At 45.1% G+C, this 19,146-nt stretch overlaps 1 protein-coding gene across 3 annotated transcripts in view; it reads right to left on the reverse strand.

Moving 5' to 3' along the window:
- Window positions 1-19,146, reverse strand: part of LOC126996458 (lactadherin-like) — a 176,358-nt gene that overhangs the window by 13,202 nt on the left and 144,010 nt on the right. For 2 of the 3 annotated variants that reach the window (XM_050856921.1, XM_050856919.1), the window contains exons 6-8: window positions 11,195-11,335; window positions 10,240-10,424; window positions 5,815-6,007 (exon numbers count right to left, since the gene is read on the reverse strand). In XM_050856921.1, coding sequence (XP_050712878.1) covers window positions 5,815-6,007; window positions 10,240-10,424; window positions 11,195-11,335 — 519 coding nt within the window. The remainder of the gene's footprint in view (window positions 1-5,814; window positions 6,008-10,239; window positions 10,425-11,194; window positions 11,336-19,146) is intronic. The other variant, XM_050856920.1, reaches the window with a different exon arrangement.

The following is a 19,146-nucleotide window of genomic DNA, read 5'->3' on the forward strand; positions in this document are numbered from 1 at the left end:
ATTTGGACACATTCAAAACACTCACACGCCTGACATTGTTTCCCAAGTCGACAACAATGTCCAAGTCCGGTTGTAAGGCACTTCTGGTGGCGTAATAAGATGGAAAGAAGAGGCAGGATTCTTAAAGCCAATTCGCCACTACTATAAAAATAAGCCAGAAGAAGCAGTGCGTTTAGAAATATAAGGTGAGTCTGTTGATATATTTTAGTATCCGCAGCTTAAAAACACCACCACCAGAATAACAACTACTACACCAACTCATAAGACATCGACTACTACTACTACTACTACTACTACTACTACTACTGTTACTGCTATTACCACCACCATCACCACCACTACTACTACTCCTACTACGCCTGGCCACTCTTCGTGTATCTGAAGATAAAATCGTATATGCTCGAGCTTTCCGAGGAATTAAAGCAATAAAAATGACGGTCCATAATATATAAACGCCTTCATTGCTTACGGTTTGTCGCTACACTCTTAAATTGGCATTGCGACATGGGATTTATCGAGGAATCAGGAAAGTGCAGGTATCCCGTGTGGGCTGCAGGGCAAGTATATATTCTACCGCCCAAAAATGGGTCGCGTCGTAAATCAAGCCATAAAACATAACCCGCCTTAATAAAAACACGCAGCTTTCTCTACCTTGCTGCAGGGTTACGCCGCGTCGCCGCCCATAGTATGATGCCGCCCACGTGCAAGCCTCACCCGGCGCCTCAGTGCGGTTTTTTTTCTTTCAAGATTTATGGCTCTAACTCTTGTCCGTGTTGCTGTTTTCATCGTCGCCATCCTTGTCTCGAATCTCCCACGTTAATTATGAAGCTTTACACGTGTTTTAGCTCTTACGGAGACATCAGTTCTTTAGGATTGTTAAGATGTATGTCTGTAATAGTGTATGAAGTCGTGTCCGTGGAAAAAAAAGAAAAATTTACACACATATATAGTTCATGAAGTCGTGTCCCTATAAAAAAGAAAACACACACACACACACACACACACACACACACACACACACACACACACACACACACACACACGCACACACCGCCCTCATAACAGTGTGTACAATCAGTTCAAGATTTATGGCCCCTATTTAACCTTTCCTCCTGCTTCCCCCGCCCATGGCTGTGTACTCGCGGGAGGTTGAACTGTTTGTATATACTTTTCTTTCATTTCGTTTGTCTCCGCCCGCGGCTGATCACAACTAATCTGTTTCTAAGGCGAGTTATGTTTTATGGCTTTATTTTACGACGCGACCTCTGGAGACCTTTTGGGCGTTGGCATAGATACATAATTTTGATACTGTATTTCAGCTTTCACGTGTCGTTTGTTTACTAATACACAGACTTCAAAATCAAGACATGTGTATTGTACAAGGGTAAATACTCCCTTAAAACAAATAATTAGCGTTGTAACCCCTCAATTAGATGTGTTTTTTTTACGAATGAATGCACGTTACTTGTATATATATAGTGGACTACCATAATGAGCATACAAATATATCATGAACTTGAGGAAAAGCAGAAACAAACGAGTGGGCATGACTAATGAGCTTCTATTATGACCAACCTGCCGGAGTTTGGATATCATTACTACCTGTCTTCTTGTTCAGTCCTTCGTTCGACCAGAGAGCCCGATTATTACTGAACTTCCTACTTAACTTCTGCACTTCGTCGCGTCGCCTTAACCCGAACCAATCCCTTCAATAATAATAGCGAAAACAAAGGAGCAAGAAAATCAACAACAACAAAAACTAACTCCGGGTCCGTCCGTGACTCCCCATTTTTCCGCCTTAAAACTTTATATTCGTCGCTCATCATCCGCAGCAAACTTTACGTGGCCTTCGAGGCGGCGAGAAAAGGATGCCACGGAGCGCCTAATGAGTAAAGTGTGGCCCTGATTGCGATAAATGTGGCGGAAACCTTCGCTAAGTGGAGGCGCGGGAGGCGAGGCGAGGCTGCGGGCGGACGGGATGTATGTATGTATGTATGTATGTATGTATATATGTAAGTATGCATGTATGTGGTGTTTGAGGTGGGGGGAAGTAGGGGGGTGGGGGCGTGTTTGTGTGTGTGAATGGGATGTATGTATGTATGTATGTATGTAGTGTGAGGAGAGAGAGAGAGAGAGAGAGAGAGAGAGAGAGAGAGAGAGAGAGAGAGAGAGCAGAGAGAGGGGGCGGGTGTGATTTACTGTGTTTTTGTGTGTGTTCGTATGTATGTATGTAGTGTTAGAGAGAGAGAGAGAGAGAGAGAGAGAGAGAGAGAGAGAGAGAGAGAATGGGGAAGAGAGAGAGAATGGGAGAGAGGACAAAACCACTTAACACATGGAAATTATTCTGTCTCCTATTAATTTCTATCTCGCCTTATCTGCCTGGGATGTTCTTGGGGAGGATCCAGGGAAGGGGGGGGAGGGGGGAGGGTCCGGGGAAGGGGTGGAGAGGGGTGAAGTTGTGGGGTTAACTGTTCCCATTCACCCTGGCCATGCTTTCGTCCCTCCCTGGCCACCCCGTTCCGCCCACGCCGTTCAAGAGATGGCTGGAGAGATATGCCTAAAGCCTCATTCCTGTTCTCCGTAATAGCTTCCCCCTCCACTGAACCTCAACAGGAAGAGAAGGGACGTCCTCTCTCCTCGCGTTATGTGGATGCCAAAGTAAAATGTTGCAATAGAGTTGAAAGTTTATATCGTCCGCATGTGTTAGAAGGGAAAGGTTTTAATAAAGACCAGAGTTTACTGTGTGAGAGAAGGGAGAGAAAAGGAATTAAAGAACGGCAGACAATTTTCTTCTTTTATATAGACCTACAATGCTCCTTTTCATAGACCTACAGTTCCTCTCCACGGCTTTCACGGGACTAGCTTTATTGTGGACCCGTAACACTCACACTGTGACGAGAGCAAGAACGACTACAGACACCGGTAGGTCGTGTTTTAGTTTTGGTATAGTTGGTAAGAACGTATGGCAGCTATGGCTAACGGTAGGTCGTAGGCGCATAAAAAAATCTTTATCGTGTCACAACCTGAAAATAAAAAATACAATATAGAATAGAGAGTAACGGTAGTATACCTTGTCCCATTAAAGAAAATCCTACTTCTAAATCTTCGCCTTATGGGTCACGTCTCCTATTCATCGTTAGGTAATTCCCTCGTCCACAAACTCCAGAAAAATGCCAGATTCACTCGTAAACTTGATATGATCCAGAGAAAGTCGGTCAACTACAAACAAAAAAATTTAGGTAATATTTTAGTAAAGAACATTCAGAGAGTATTTAAAGAGAATCAGAAGAAGAAAAGAAATTGGACAGGCCGTGTAATATGCAGAAATGCCAACAGATGGACAGGGAAAGTAAAAAGAGTTGCAACCCAGATGTAGAAATTAGGGCAGACCAAAGACCAGGAGAAGAGATTACATTAAGAACATTTACTTGAGCAGGATGAAGTACACTAACATCAGACAGAGGTCGAGAACGTTTGGGAAAGTCGAACAGTTAACTAATAATGCCTGGAGATGATGGGGATGAGGATGACGTCAGTGTGCATGTAGAAAGGCTGACGTGAGGTGGTGCTCCATGGCGCTCCTCACCTCATAGCCAAGATACGGGCATATTGTAGATCTTGGATATGGTGTCATAAAGATAATCCCGCGTGTCCTCCGCCACGACACGACTCCGCCCTCCTTTCTGCCGCGTCCCGCCCATACGTTGCTATTTTTATTTTTCATTTTATGGGGGACTAAAAGAGAAAGACGATGTGGACGAGTTTGGAGGGAGAAGGGGAGGGGAAGGGAGCAGGAGTGGACGCAAAAGTGGATGGAGGATGATGATGAAGATGAAGAAGAAGAAGAAGAAGAAGAAGAAGAAGAAGAAGAAGAAGAAGAAGAAGAAGAAGAAGAAAACGAAATTAAAAAGAAAACGGAAAGAAAAGAGGAGGAGGAGGAGGAGAAGGGGTAATATGAAGAGGGAGACGGACGTTGATTGCCGGTGTTGAATGGCAGGTGAGGGAGGTACCGAGTTCCCTACTATAATTACAATCACCACCGTGTTTACAATGACGCCCAGGGCTTCCTCTGCCACTGACAAACGAGACCTTAACCTGACACGTACATAACACATCGACAGCAAAAAATCAACTTGATAAATATAAGTAAACTCGGCGCGATCCTCACTCAGCTGCATGGTGCCGAATACGTTAGTCAAGTCGATGATTTTACCCCGCTTAGATTTTTAATTTTTACCATGTCAAATTGAAGCGTGCAATTATCATGAATACACGGACTTTTAAGGATGCAGAGCCTGTATACATCACGATCATACTCTGCGGACGACAGGTGATGTGCAAAGATTGGCGTAATTGGATTAATATTATGTGTTGAGGCTCATTGAGAGTCCCGCCGGCATGAGGTGTTGCCAGACTCGCTGTAAAACACAAGACCTGCGCCGAGGAAGGGATTATACGCCTCATTTTAAACCTCGCTCACTTGTCTCAAAATTACTATATCGGCCACGCTTCTTCGTCTTTAAGAGAAAGCTAATTAGCAAGAGAATATAGATGCCAGGTTTTTGTGTGTTTTAACTAGCGCTCTGGACCCGGGGATTAAATTTAATACTTATCACCCAAACTCGTACCTTTCAAGACAAAAACTCCTGGGCAGGTGCGTATCTCTAACCTCGCTTGAAGGCTGAATAGGCGGCTGACTAGAGGACGCTACGGTAAAACACAAGCACTGAGTTGCCTATTCCTCTGAAAACCACTATCGCGACGCTTCCGCTGGCACATAACCATACACAATTCTAAACTGCTATCTCCTGCAAGTGGTTTAGGGGGCATCGACAACTAAATGACAATGCGCCCAGTTAAGTCTGAGGACGGCGCGGAGCTAAACTGACACCATGACTTCGGACGTGATGGTGAAGGGGGGAGGGGCAGCTTCAGGGTATAGGAAGATGTTTTCGTGTGTGTGTTGCTTGTTGACCCTCTCCCTCCCCCCCCTCCCTCTCAACTCTCAAATATTTTTTCAAGGAGCCCACCAATATTCCAAAGAACATTCTGTGCAATGCAGTGAAAATACAGTGACAGTCAGAGTGCAGTGCTTGTGTGGTCGAGGAAGATGCATAGCGATGGTTGAGTATATCGCCCATTTACCCCGTCCACCCGCCCTGCTGAGACGCCGAGGTCCCCAGGGTACGCCCGTCCGCCCACCCTGATACTGACATAGATCTGTTCATGTGGCAGTGCAATGTTGGAGCAGGTGGAGTACGATGCACGTCCCCAAGGCTGTGCAGAAGCCCACTTAATCACCATCTCCCAGCCGAACAGAATCCACCCTCCCCTATTATTAATGTCTAGGACTTAGCAACCACTACTAAGCCTGTAACCTGAATAACCTTTCGGCACCACTGCACCTGCCCCCCGCCATCAACTGTTACATGACCCACGTTGGACCTGGGGCTAGCACCGCCACAACACCTGTCTCGCGCCACCACACTGCACTGAACCTCATCTCCATCCCCGTACCACCAAATCATCATCAATCTCACCATCCCACATATATTTTAGCACATATTTAGTATTATTATATATATTACACTCAAACAGACAGAGACACGGACATAGATAATCCTACCCCTGCCCAATGCCCCTGTCTACGGTCTAAATACTTGCCCCTGCTAAAGACTTGCCCCTGCTAAATACTTGCCCCTGCTGAATACTTGCCCCTGCTAAATACTTGCCCCTGCTAAATACTTGCCCCTGCTAAATACTTGCCCCTGCTAAATACTTGCCCCTACTAAAGCACAAGCCAGACACACTCACCGCAGCTAGTATCGGGCGTGACGCGGAAGAAGCCCTCGCCGCAGTCCCCTTTGTGTGGGCAGCCGATGAGGGCGGCGCGCAGGGCGATGGACTTCCTCCAGCGCTGGGGGTGCAGGCGGACGTAGCGGGCCTTGAAGGGGGAGTTGAGGTAGTGGCGCCGCTCCGTGTGCTTGTCCAGGTTGCCTCCAAACACCTGCAACAGTGCACAGGTGACGCCTCTGCCTTGGATGTACACAGAATATTGCTGGATTCGTCATAGAAACATTTGTGGTCACGGCGAACAGCATCTCGGCCTTCAATGGAGGTTAGGGGATTAGAGGGTTAGGTGCGGCTTTCATGCCCGAGGATATAAAAGCTGCGGGTTAAAGTTACACTTGTTGCCTTGACGTATTTGAAATTAGTAAGATTTTTATGTGAATTTGGTATAGCAGCGAGTAGTGATGCTTGAATGTACTCTGAGGGCTGACTTTCTCCAGGGCGTTAGGTGAAAATTTTGGATAGGATGGTGAACCGAATAGACGTAGTATTTTTTTATTTTATATATTTATCTATTTATTTACTTTATTGATTTTTATTTACGTTTGGCCATTAGCACCGGTAGGCTTTCATGCTGGGCCCTGTTGGTCGACCCCAGCCCGTTGGTGGCACAGGCAAGTGTTTTGGTGGCGCCATTTATGCCTGGCTCATGCTGCCCCACGGAGCTCCACTTGATCTTCTATAGAGTTTCGCTAGAGTCCGGGTTAATAGATGGTCTTCAGGATAGTATATGGGTAGACTTCGGTCACTTGGTTATGACTGGAAACTGTCAGCTTGTAACGGCGAGCAGGACTTGAACCCAGGTCTTCCACGACATCGCGTCGGCACGTAGCCCACCCAGCCACCGCCTGCTCTTGAAAATATGTACCACACACACACGCACACACACACACACACACTTCACAGAGGCGGTACTGGTGAAGGTTGGGGGGTCCTTCGTTGAGTCCCGCCGTCGGCTAACGATTTATCAGCCATCGTCAATTAAGATCACTCACATTCTGTTTGTAGCCTTACCTATCACGCCCTCTGCCAAAGGAAACACCGGGATGCATGAGCCAAGTAGTAAAAAACTGGGGTTGACCACCACTGCCTCAGGATAACACACCGGCACAGAGGGAAGGCACATAAAGAGCACATGACTCGCAGGGCGCGCTACTTGTTCAAGATCCCAATGCTAGTGGAAGTTACAGCCAACACTGCTGCCTCCATTGTGGCGGTGTTGCGGTGGCTAAAAAATCTGCATGGTGATGACGTTGATTGCAGGAACAAGCCACAGGCACCACCACCGCCGCCCTGTCATTATCGCTGGTTTTATCGCCACCACCCTAGCTGTTAATTTGTCTGAGCGTTGATTATGCATGAAAAAAAATTAATGTATTGAACTTGATTTTCTGGTGCAGCAGACTTGCCCCGCCCCGCCTCGCCCCGCCCCGCCCCGCCTGCTGGTCCCGCTCTCTCCCCGCGCGACGGCCCTGGTAGGGTGAGTCTGTGCCGCCTCCGTCCATTACGAGCTGCTCCTCACCACGTCGGGAACCTTTGGCGGCTCATTTTCTTGGCGTAAAGTGTTTCAAATTCTCATCTTCCATAAAGTAATATTACAATGCATACTTTTAGCATAACATGAGGTTTTTGAAGAGTTATCTGATGGTGCAGGGGATGGCTGTCGTGATAATGATGGTGACGATGATAGCGATGATGGTGATGCTAGTGGTGCCGCCGGAGCCATTGTTGATCACAAGTGCAGGCAGGCGCAAAGGATTACCTGATTACCTCGATGAGCCTTGGTGAGAAAAAACACCTGGGTCGGGCTGGCAAGAACTTGCTCTCAAGCTACTTAAGCCACACCCAAGCTGATGAGATCATCTGAAACGCATTAACTCGATTTCACGCTCACCTCCTCAGTAAGAGTGGCATCAGCCTCATCAATATAAGCTCCCGGCAGGCACGCTCAGCCGCTCCCGTAAAATTTGAATCTCAGACATACGTAAAGGGGGTACATAAGAATAATCTATGAACTCCAGAATGTAGAATACATCAAGGCGAATATAGTTAGCATGATCATTACTATCACTTAGACTTTTAGTTCAGGTCTTGGCCACACGTTCCCACGCTTCCAAAAGGAGGATTACCACAGCTTGATGTGAGCTCAGCAAAGTGAGAGTGACGGCCCGCGGTGGGTTCCCAGCACGCTGCCTGTGTTTCGAAATATTTTTAGTTTATTTATCACCACTGGATTCGCTTTTAGTTGCACACCTAAAACTCTTACCGTGTGTCAGGAGAAAAAATAACTAACATTAATTTTTCTGTCAATCAGTGAAGTTAACTTACGTGCGTACCCCAAGATAATGTGTGTGGAAATAAAAGAGCAAGTGAAAGCCAGTTCGGTACTTTGTTAGGTATGGATGGAGACATTGGCTGACATGATTGCTTTGAGACATTAATAATTAAATAAAATTGCTGGCTGACGTGGATCCGAAGCAAGGGTGCGGCCCGTGGAGTCATGTTCCACACGTGCACAGCCACTGTATGGGTGCTGCATCGTGCGCCTGCGTGGCGGTATTTACTCAGCTAATCACAAGGTGCGAGCGAGGCGGACCGATCTATTCCAAGCTTCTCCTTCACCCCGCCATCTTCATGGTGGCAGCTGCCTTAGGAAGGGATCCAAGGGCGTGAGTGCTAGCAACAGCATTAAGATCGATCAATCAATCAATTATATATATATATATATATATATATATATATATATATATATATATATATATATATATATATATATATATATATATATATATATATATATATATATATATATATATATATATATATAAATATATATATATATATATATATATATATATATATATATATATATATATATATATATATATATATATATATATATATATATATATATATATTTATAGTCATGCGTTAGTGAAATCATGGCAAGTAACCCCAACAGCAGCGTGACCAAAAATACAAACATTTACTACGTTAGCCCTTCAAGTCCTGTTATACTACTGCCACTACCACTGCAGTGACCGTAATAACACATAGTTCAACAAAGAATACTGTGTCTACTAAGCAACACGACAGACAGTAACCTGAATTTAAGGAAAAGCAAGCAAGCAGCAGGTCAACACAACACCAGGTTCCCCAGGTCGCGGCCGTCTGCGTCCGCCGCCGCGAGCCTTGCCGTCGTCGCCACAAGGCCAAGGGGGTTCCCCCTCGATGCCCACAGCTGCCCGCGTTACAAACCGGTACAGTAATTCTAAACAGGTTTGCTCGTAAAGACTGCCTCGCAAAAGTTATTTCTAAACGTGAAAGTTTCGCAGATAATTTAAAAGAAAAGTGTCAGGGCTTGGGGAGGGCGGACCGCCATTATTACTGTTATTATTATTTTCTTTATCCCTGCTGAGTTTTGGGTCAGTCTTCGAAGAGATGATGCTGATGACGCGTTTGTGATTAGTGCAGTCAAATGATGGCTTACTGTAACAACCTTATGACCTAATCAAAGGAGAACTCGAAAAATATTAAGCAAGAGGAGAACTTACTATGACTTATTTACAAGATGAATACACAGAAGCCTTGGAGTTTAAGCATTGATAATATGTAACGATCTAGGCACCAATTAACGTTATGAAGCTCTAGGCGAGTAACTGACTCCAACGATAAAATTACGTTGTACTTTTTCTCCTTGCTTTTACTTTTAAGGCGCAACAAGTTAAAACATCTCGGAAGAATTAATGTCTTTATTCAGCGCTATGTACGACACCGGATGTTCATCACTGTCCTCATACTATGACAAGGAAAGGCCCCATGGCAAAAAAGTGGACGCTATTATATGCTGTAGATCGAAGCTACGATGCTGTATACTAACGCCCGTCCCTCCACAGATTATAACGATGAAAGTGTTGGTCATGCATGGCGGCAAACCCTCGCTCAGCCACAGCGCTCCTCCACCGGGCAAGCACATCACAGCTACAAGTAACATAGCCCAAGGCCACACTCCCTCTACTAACCCAAAGACACACCACTGCCTACCATTAGTATGGGGGCGTTAGTGAAGCATTGCAGCACACCCAGGCTCAGGCACAGCACACAACACCTCTCCCCAAAGTCAATACAGACCAGCCCACACCCTCCCCTCCCTCCCCTCGTTACTCAGCGCCGAGATGCACTCCTACAGTCCCTCCACAAGCCTAAACACACACCGCTACCTACCATCAGTATGCGTGCGTTAGTGAAGCGTTGCAGCACACCCAAGCTCAGTCACAGCACACAGTATCCCCTCCCCAAGCCAACACAGAGCAGGCCACATCCTCAGTCCTTCCACCAGCACGACACACCACTGCCTACCATCAATACAGGACGCTCCATCTGGCTCACCTTGTCGCTCACCTTAGTATCGAGGTGGTTGCCGTCTTTGTAGGTAAACCAGACCTTGGAGTCGTTGGAATAGGTGAGGGTGTAGGCCTTGACCCAGTGGTTGCGCCCCGTGTCCCCGCGGCCGCGCGTCACTACCCCGGTCACCAGGTGCGGCGGCCCCAAGTCCCACTGCAGCCACTGGTGCTCTGCAGGAAAGAGATTGCGGTGGTGCTCTTGGTAACTTTATGTGGTGACTCATCATGTTGAAATGGCAGTGTGACAACTAACTCATAATAAACAATTTAAATGACCTCTGAAAAAATGCAGCGATCAGTGAAAATGGTAATAAGTAGAAAAGTGTGTTATTCGCCATGGCCTGATCAAGTGCTAGGCCATCGCCAGGCAGTACCTTCCTCGAAAGTGCTTGGAGTTGTATAGTGACGGATCTTTGCGTGCGGGTGAAGCTTCACATCACACCTATACATACCCGAGAGGCGGGACACAACCCCCAACTGACACCTGGGACCCATTTACTGCGGGGTAGACAAGGGATACGGATGAGAGGCGACTGCCCATTCGTATTCCCACGGACATCTTAGTTGTAAGCGGAGTGCACTAACTACTGTGTGTGTGTGTGTAATTCACCTCTTGGTCTGCTGCGGGTCTCTCTCGAGACAGCCAGCCGTTCCCCTACGGAAGAGCACAGAGCTCGTAGTACCGATCTTTGGGTAGGACTGAGACCACTCACACACAACACACCGCGACAACGAGGTCACAACTCCTTGCCTGACGTCGCGTACCTACTCACTGCTGGGTGAACAGGGGATACACGTGAAAGAAGATAAACCCAACATATCTTCACCCGGCCGGGGAATTGAACCCCGGTCCTTCTGGTTGTGAGGCAGACGCTATACCCCTGAGCTACCGGGCCGTGTACGTGACCGTGTGTGTGTGTGTGTGTGTGTGTGTGTCTCACCGTCCTTCCTGCGGGCACACCAGGCTCGGTGGGAGTTGAGCGCCGCGTCCTTAGGTTGGCAGGATTTGCTGCGGCGCCACGGCTTGTGCGAGCTGGCGGTGAGCACCACGTCCGAGCCCTCGCTGATCACCATCTTGCACTCTGCGGCCCAAACACACACACAATCAGTATACACACGCTTTATATTATATATACATATTTTTGCGTTCTTGAACATTGCGACACAGATACAACCCCCACACAGACTCAGTGTATGGTATTTGTGTCGTGTTATTTCTATTAGCATCTGCCTGTAACGCTGTCTGCTAATAATACATGAATGAATTACGTGACGGAATGTTTATCACAAGTAATTATGAACGCCATTTTTTTTATTGTATGCTGGGAGTATACATATATATATATATATATATATATATATATATATATATATATATATATATATATATATATATATATATATATATATATATATATATATATATATATATATACATATATATGATAAATATTCTTATAAATATTCTTATCATGTCTTTTCCGCCTCACTAAGCATCAGGATGACAGGAACAATTTCACGCACAATAGCAAGGGTTCAGTGTGGCAGCTCAGCCGTCGACTCGTATTTACTCAGATTTGATCAGTGCAACTCTGACGCGTACCGCCAGTATCTTTTCTTAATGCTTTTCTGCCTTAGACTCGTCTAGAATATCTTGAATCGAATATCCGTGTCTGTGAGTAAGATCTTTGAGCAATGGCAAGAGCTCCCTACAGTTCTGTGGGACAAGTCGTAGTGTTGCAGAGAAAAGGATCCTGCTACCCCCCCCCACCCAACCCCCACTCTTTAAAAAACAGAGTAGAGAAAAGTTTACGTTCTTAAGTCCTATTCACGCTCGGCATCAAGTTTCGCGATGTGTTGTCCAATGTTGCCAACTCCTAATGACTACTCGGCCCAACAAAATCCTGAAATTGAACTATTTTTTCTTCATTACCTACGACGACTCAGGAAAAAAATCTCACTATGCTCGGCAGTACTGTTTTACGTATATGACAGTTTATGGTAACACTGAAAAATGTATGTTTTGGGGTTTTTGCAAAAATATCATTCTTATGCTTTATAAATTATCTTCTGTTCTATAGTAAGTTTGACTCCTACCCACAACTCCTAATTACCCTACGTTTTGTTCTAAATTTCTGAAGTTGCTAAATTGTCATACAAACAAAGAAATGAAACTGAATTACTCTCCGGATGGCAACACTGCACGGAATCGAGCTCATGCAGCGAGTTGAGCAACACATCGCGACGCCTGATGCCGGGGGTCGTGGCTGAAGAGACACGGGTAGGTAACACGCTTGAGTTTGAAATGGCTAAGTTGCAGAAATAAGAAAACAAAGGAGAAGAAATATAAGCAGGTACACATTCATAGAGGCGAGGGAAGACGCCAACCAACATCGGCAGCACGCTACAAGGTAATACAATCCAGGCGGCAACTGAACTATAGATGTACTGGGCCTTTGGTCTGTTAAAAAAGGAGAGATGGATTCACGACTATGAGAAAACTTAAACTCTATAAGAAATAGTTCACCATAAATTTACCGACATAATGCGTGTATTTAGCACGGTAATATCACAATATGATTTCACTACTCACAGCCTGCACGTTGATTTCAGGTTGCTCATGTGAACACGGCTTGCACGGACAGATCAGCAGTCAATCTTATACTAATTTTTTTTTTATTCGCCTAAACACACACACACACACACACACACACACACACACACACACACACACACACACACACACACACACAAGCGCCCGTCCTCAAAACCAAATAAACAGGAAAACAAAGCAGCAGCATGGTCTTAATATTTATAAGGTCAGCCTCTCACCCGAACTATTTACTTCACTCGAACAACTCAAGATGCGTGTAAAGTCTTGTCTTGAGTCTAAACTTAAACGTGGACACTGCGCCAGGGATAGATGGACCAACTAGTTTTCTCAAGAACAACAATATTCGCTCATAGTTTACCCATGTTATAACAATACTCTCTTCACTGAATTTGCTTCGTTTCGTGTGAATCGGGGCCGCGGGAGGGGCGGAGGCATGCAGTTAGTAAGTTCAGAAGAGCAGTCAGCATGAAAATATCGATAGAAAATAGAAAGAGATGCAACATGGCGGCGGAATTTAAGAGGTAGAAGACTGTCAGTAAGAGGAAGGGGAGCTGATGATACGAAGAGCCCTAGACTCCACTCCGTCCAAGAGAGCTGTGTGAGTGTAGCCCCCCACACGTGAGATGCATACTCCATGCGTAACGTAAAGGGGCGCAAATGTCTACGCGGATGGTGACCGAGTAACGATCTCATTCATACCTGATCAGCCCCGAGGCCTACAGTGACTACAAGATTAACCATGACTGAGGAGAATACTGGAGATAAAGGAATAGGTATCCTACTCCACACGCGGGTGGCGCGATTCACCCTTTTTTATATGCTCGTGCGGGACCTCACCTTTATCTTACCAGGAATAAGTTACCCAACCCATTCCGACAAGTCCATTTAGTATCCACAGGTCTACGTAATTCACAATTTCTCCCGGGTAATTACAACTCTTTTGCAAACGAAAAGATGAAAAAGCGACAAAAGAAGTCCTTTAACTTTTTTCCCGTCATCGATTCTAGCATTATTGCAAACTTTGGTTTTTCGATAATTTCTTTGTGGAGTTGAAATCTCTGAAAACTTACCCGCCGTCTTTCCCTTTCCCTTCCATCACGGCAGCCTCCACTTGACTAATAACCGTCCCTGAAAACTTACCCGTCTTCTTCCCCTTTCCCTTCCATCACGGCAGCCACCACTCGACTAATAACTGAACTATCCTGAAGCTGACGAGTGTAGTTAGTTTTTCATTCCTTTCCCTTGTATTATGACGATTGTATGAGAACCCACGCTGGTGAGAAGGTACAGATTCCTGAGGTACGAGTACTTGCCAGTTAATAAATATTCACTATCATCGATAACTTCAGCGATCACCTAATCATATAAAAATTAATGTTATGAATTATAGGAAAGGACGAAATGAGAAAATATTGGAAATGCATACAAACCAAAAGAGTGACAACGATTCGAGTGAGTCACACAATAGGTATAAATGACAGGGACGGTTAGGCAGACAAAACACCTGTGCTTAGTTAAATTTCATCCTTGTAAAACATTCATTTACCTATTTACTGGGAAGGAGTCCAAACCAGATTCTGCCGCAGTCTTTCGCTTGTTCTTTGAGTACTTGGATTCCAAACAAACACCAAAGGCCGCCACGCTGCTGGCATTACTACGTCCACTCTGGCGGCGCGAGGACTACAGGAAAGGTTAGCGATGATACGGCAGCTCCTTTCAACAAACTCCTCGAATACCCCCCCACCCTGTCATCATGATATATTTCTCTTATGTTATATATTATGTTATTTTCTATGCATCTACCTGTACATCAACACACACACACACACACACACACACACACACACACACACACACACACACACGGATATCCCGATGACCCGTCTCGATACCCACAGGTGAGCTGCGGCATGACTTTAACAACTTTGTCCTCGCTGCATGAACACCCGGGTTTGGTGCAGCCGTCCCGCACACAGGCAGAGGTCAAAGGGCACGTCTGGGTTCCCTTGGATGGCAACAGCTGTCCATAAAGGCTAGGCGAGCTTATTGGAGGCGAGAGAGACAATTACGACGTCGCAAAACAATGTATGTGATGTAGTATTATGTCAGCACGGGCTAGTGTTTCCTCGTCTGACCGTAAGAAATGTAAGGGTACTGTGAGGTAATTGTAAGGTAAATGTTATGGTAAATGTATAGGGAAGGGCATTGTAAAGAATCACGTGTTCGATAATGCTCGGAGCCTGAGTGCGACATGGGGTTTAGGAAAGGCGGGTTGACTGCTGAGCGAATTCGTTTTATTTTCATATTATTATTCTTGAGCTTATCAGAGGTGCCAATCACACGGTTTCTAATTGACAGATCACCTCACTACCACCTGCTACTTTTTATATTCTGTAAGCGGATACGGGTACTACACATTAATAAATTTACATATATTAATTAAAATGAGTGCGAAAACTACATACGATCCTCGAGTCTGGGAGCGGAGGACGGAAAAAAAACAAGGAAGGAAATTGGGAGCAGCGGAAAGGGAGAGTTGAATGTCGTGGAGTGACTTATACAACTTTTTGGCCACTCCCATGTACTCTACTCGGGAGCAGTAAGTAGCGGGCTTCTTCTTCATTATTGTTTTCTTCTTTTTTTCACGCCCTTGAACTGTCTCCATTTCTGTAAAAAAAATATATCGCCGGAGCAACACCTGACTGGGAAGATTTCGTGGCTCATTGCTAGTTGTTCTTGCGTCAGATCTAATTATTATTCAGTATTTCAATGAGCTCCGTACACCATTTCCACTATCTCCGAAGAACTATAATATGAGTCGTATTGTAAGACATTTCGTCAGCCAAGTACGCATATTTAACAAGGCTTTCGTAGGAGTTGTGGGCATTTCCAGTAGTAGTTTTATGACCCGGGTGTTAGTTTGACCCTTCCTCTGTACCATGAACCTGAAGAAACACTTATTAGAACCCGAGGGACCCATCTTTGACCTTTAGAAATAGCTGATGTGAGAAGCGGAAGTGTCTTATAATACCGAGCACAGTCTCCAGCTCGATAACCTCCCACCACACTCCTCCCCTGGCCGATGTTAGTCTATCATTGCCATCGCTCCATGATACCACCACCGTTGTCACTGTCATCACCATCATCATCCTTGCCCGCATTATCATCGCTGTCGTTACTATCATTATCGCCATCAGTACTTGGTCCTTGTTTATCTCCAAATCACCCTCTGTTTTCAGGATTCTCACCTTCCCCTCCCTCCTTCACTCTCCATATAGTTTTATCGCTTCCTTTTTTATTACCCTGCTCTGCGTGCTCGGGGCTGAGGACTGCCTCACAACAGGTCAGTAAAATCACAAAAGGAAGTGGCGGTTTTGGTAGGGGACACCTGCTCTGAACCGGACGTACTACAGCGGAACAACGAGGAACATCTGCCACTAAGAGATTTATTCACCTTGAATGCGTTGATACTATTCATGGATTGCACAAGTTTGTGTGGTAAAGCTTGAAAACCTTTAACAACATTTAAATGAAAAAATGTTAGCTTGATAATAATGAGTGAAGTTCAACACAAAACTATACACTGAATGCTCGCTTAGTATGGATAAGGCATTGAAGAAATGTCGTAAGATGTTACGCGCAAGTCAAAAGGAACCGTCCCGATAATTTCCTCACAGTTTACTTTCCCTAGGTTCCTCCAGGTGCCCATTTCTCGATCAGCCCGAAAGGGAGGATGAACAGCTGGGTGAGGTGCACGTCGACTGCCCGGGCCGGGATTCGATCCCGGGTCCGTCGAATCGTAACCGGTCACGCTGACCACTGCTCCACTGAGGTGCATACAGTCATAACGTCCCATGTATAATTCCTGGGCGGAGTGGAGACATATGCAGTGAATGGGTATCGTGTATCTTTCGGGGGTTCTGTCCTGCCCCCGGGGTAGTAGTCTGGTACCACCAAAGGCAAGTAACCTAAGGGTAAATGTCAAAGGTCTTACGACCTGTGACACATGAACTTGTAGCTCAGTCCATGCAAGACATGAAAAAAAAAAAATCATCCATTTAGTGAGGATACGATTATGTGAAGCACTCATTCGTGTGAGCTGCGGCGGGATAAGCGAATCGCTAATTAAGTCATAAAACCTCAGAGAGAAAAGCAGTCACAGAATGGAAAAAAAAAAACATTTTAAGAGTCAAAAGAAAAAAAATCTCAAGAATACTATTCGTAATAGCCGTATGTATGAACATTGGAATGTATATATATCTAGTTTACTTTTACTCTGTCTGACTATTTATCATACTATATGTATTTGTATCTCTGTCTACCTACCAATCTACATAAAGATATTTATTTTCTGTCACAATACTTTTTTTCCATTTATCATCACTTAAGCCTCCCTTGTTATTTAAAAGAAGAAAATTTATAATGCTTTCATTATTTACAAAAAAAATTCATTGCAGTCTATTTTAGTTTAGGAGCAGACAAGCTTAAGAATCTTGAGAACCAAAAACCTTGAGTTTCGTCAAATTTAATGGAAAGAAACAGCGCGAAGAATTAAATGAACCGGCCAGTGTTGCTTGGCATCTTTTCTCTTCACGGTGGCAGCGCGACGCGGCCTTCTATTTTGTTAAGCCTCTCGGCCCATCTCCATCATCGTGGAATTAATAATAATGGACGTGACCCTAAAACAAAGGGACACTAAATGAGGGTTCGTCTAGTCAGCCGCTTTCTAGAATCTTCGCCACGCCTCGGCGGAGGAAGAGTGAAGGCGATGGTCCTTTAGTTTGACTCACTGGCAATTAAACGCCTATAATGTCCCCCACGTGGCGCGGGGCTGATAGTGAAAAATATGGAAATGAGGGTGGCGGCATCTCATCCGCGTGAAGCAGAGAGGAGGACGTCGTGAAAGGAGATATATCAGTGTCACACAATTCTCATGGGGCCAAAAGGTTATCTTATCGGTGGAGGTTTAACGATCGATCTTGTGGCCGTTCCCCGCTCGCTGGTGTACGTACATCCAAATCCTACTACTCTTCCCTGACCTCCTCTGCTCTCCGGTCTTTTTCTTTTCTTCCTCAGACGCTTCAGTGGTGCTGGCCGGCGTTGCCAAGCGAGCAGAGTGAAGGGTGACGGACGTGAGGATATGTGGATTCTGCTACGTAAAATTAAAAGATAGAAACGATATTCCTCGGCTAAATAATCATTTGATTGAAGTACTTGCTTTTTTTTCCTGAAATTCCTTCGTGCCGCATCAGGGAATATTTCAGTGTAAAGGAAGAGCTGCCTGTATACAAGCCTTTCTTAAGCAGTGGCCAGGAATGGCTGGACATCAGATTGGCGTCTTCACCTCGTCAACCAACGCTGCTAAAAAAATTTAAAAAATGTAATGACATGCTTTCAGAAATGTTGTTAAAATATGCCATGAGAATTTTGCTTTGGGTATCTTTCTATTTGGCAACGAGTGTGTCGCACACACACACACACACACACACGCACACGCACGCACGCACGGACGTACGCATGCACGCACGCACGCACGCATCCACACAAAAATAGGGCATATATAAGGTAACCTTTCAAACCTTGTTTACTGCGACTCATTTTGCTCTAAACATTACCCTCGCGATCCGTTTACACGCCCCATTAAAAATAAGAATCTATGGAATGCTTGTTATCCTCGGCAAATTGTATATATGTATACACGTACTTTACCAAATAGATAAATAATAAGCGTCGATTTTTTGTTACCTTTTTTTTTTTTTTTTTTTTTTTACAGCTAAGGAGACAGCTCAAGGGCGCAAAGAAAAAAAAAAAAAAGCCCGCTACTCACTGCTCCCGAACAGAGGTTAAAGGAGTGTCCAAAATCAGAGGTCAATGTGAGGTGGCGACCCATAATTTGAAGAACCTTGGCGTGAGGGACAAGAACACAGAGCAAATCAACGTCCGGGATCGCTGTGTGGAGAGCGTGGCGGGCAGCCTGGAGGCTCCGCGGCCCTTGGCGGGGAACACTTCAAGTCATCGGCGAGTCATCCATCCGTGAGCCGCGAGTCTTAACAGTCACCGTGATATTTTTTTTTTTACATAAAATGTCATCATTTTTACGGCTCAAAAAATGAGATATTCATGACTATTGAAAATGTTTTACAGTAATGATCCAAACAAAAGTTTCTGGAGTTAAAACATGTATCTTGTTGCATCGTATTATTCCATTTTGGTTGCATGATCCAGCTCCTGATTCTTCCTGACTCAGCAGTCCCTCGGCGCCGTGGCGGAGCGTCATTC

This window comes from Eriocheir sinensis, chromosome 10, assembly GCF_024679095.1.
Source record: "Eriocheir sinensis breed Jianghai 21 chromosome 10, ASM2467909v1, whole genome shotgun sequence".
Lineage (NCBI taxonomy): Eukaryota > Metazoa > Arthropoda > Malacostraca > Decapoda > Varunidae > Eriocheir > Eriocheir sinensis.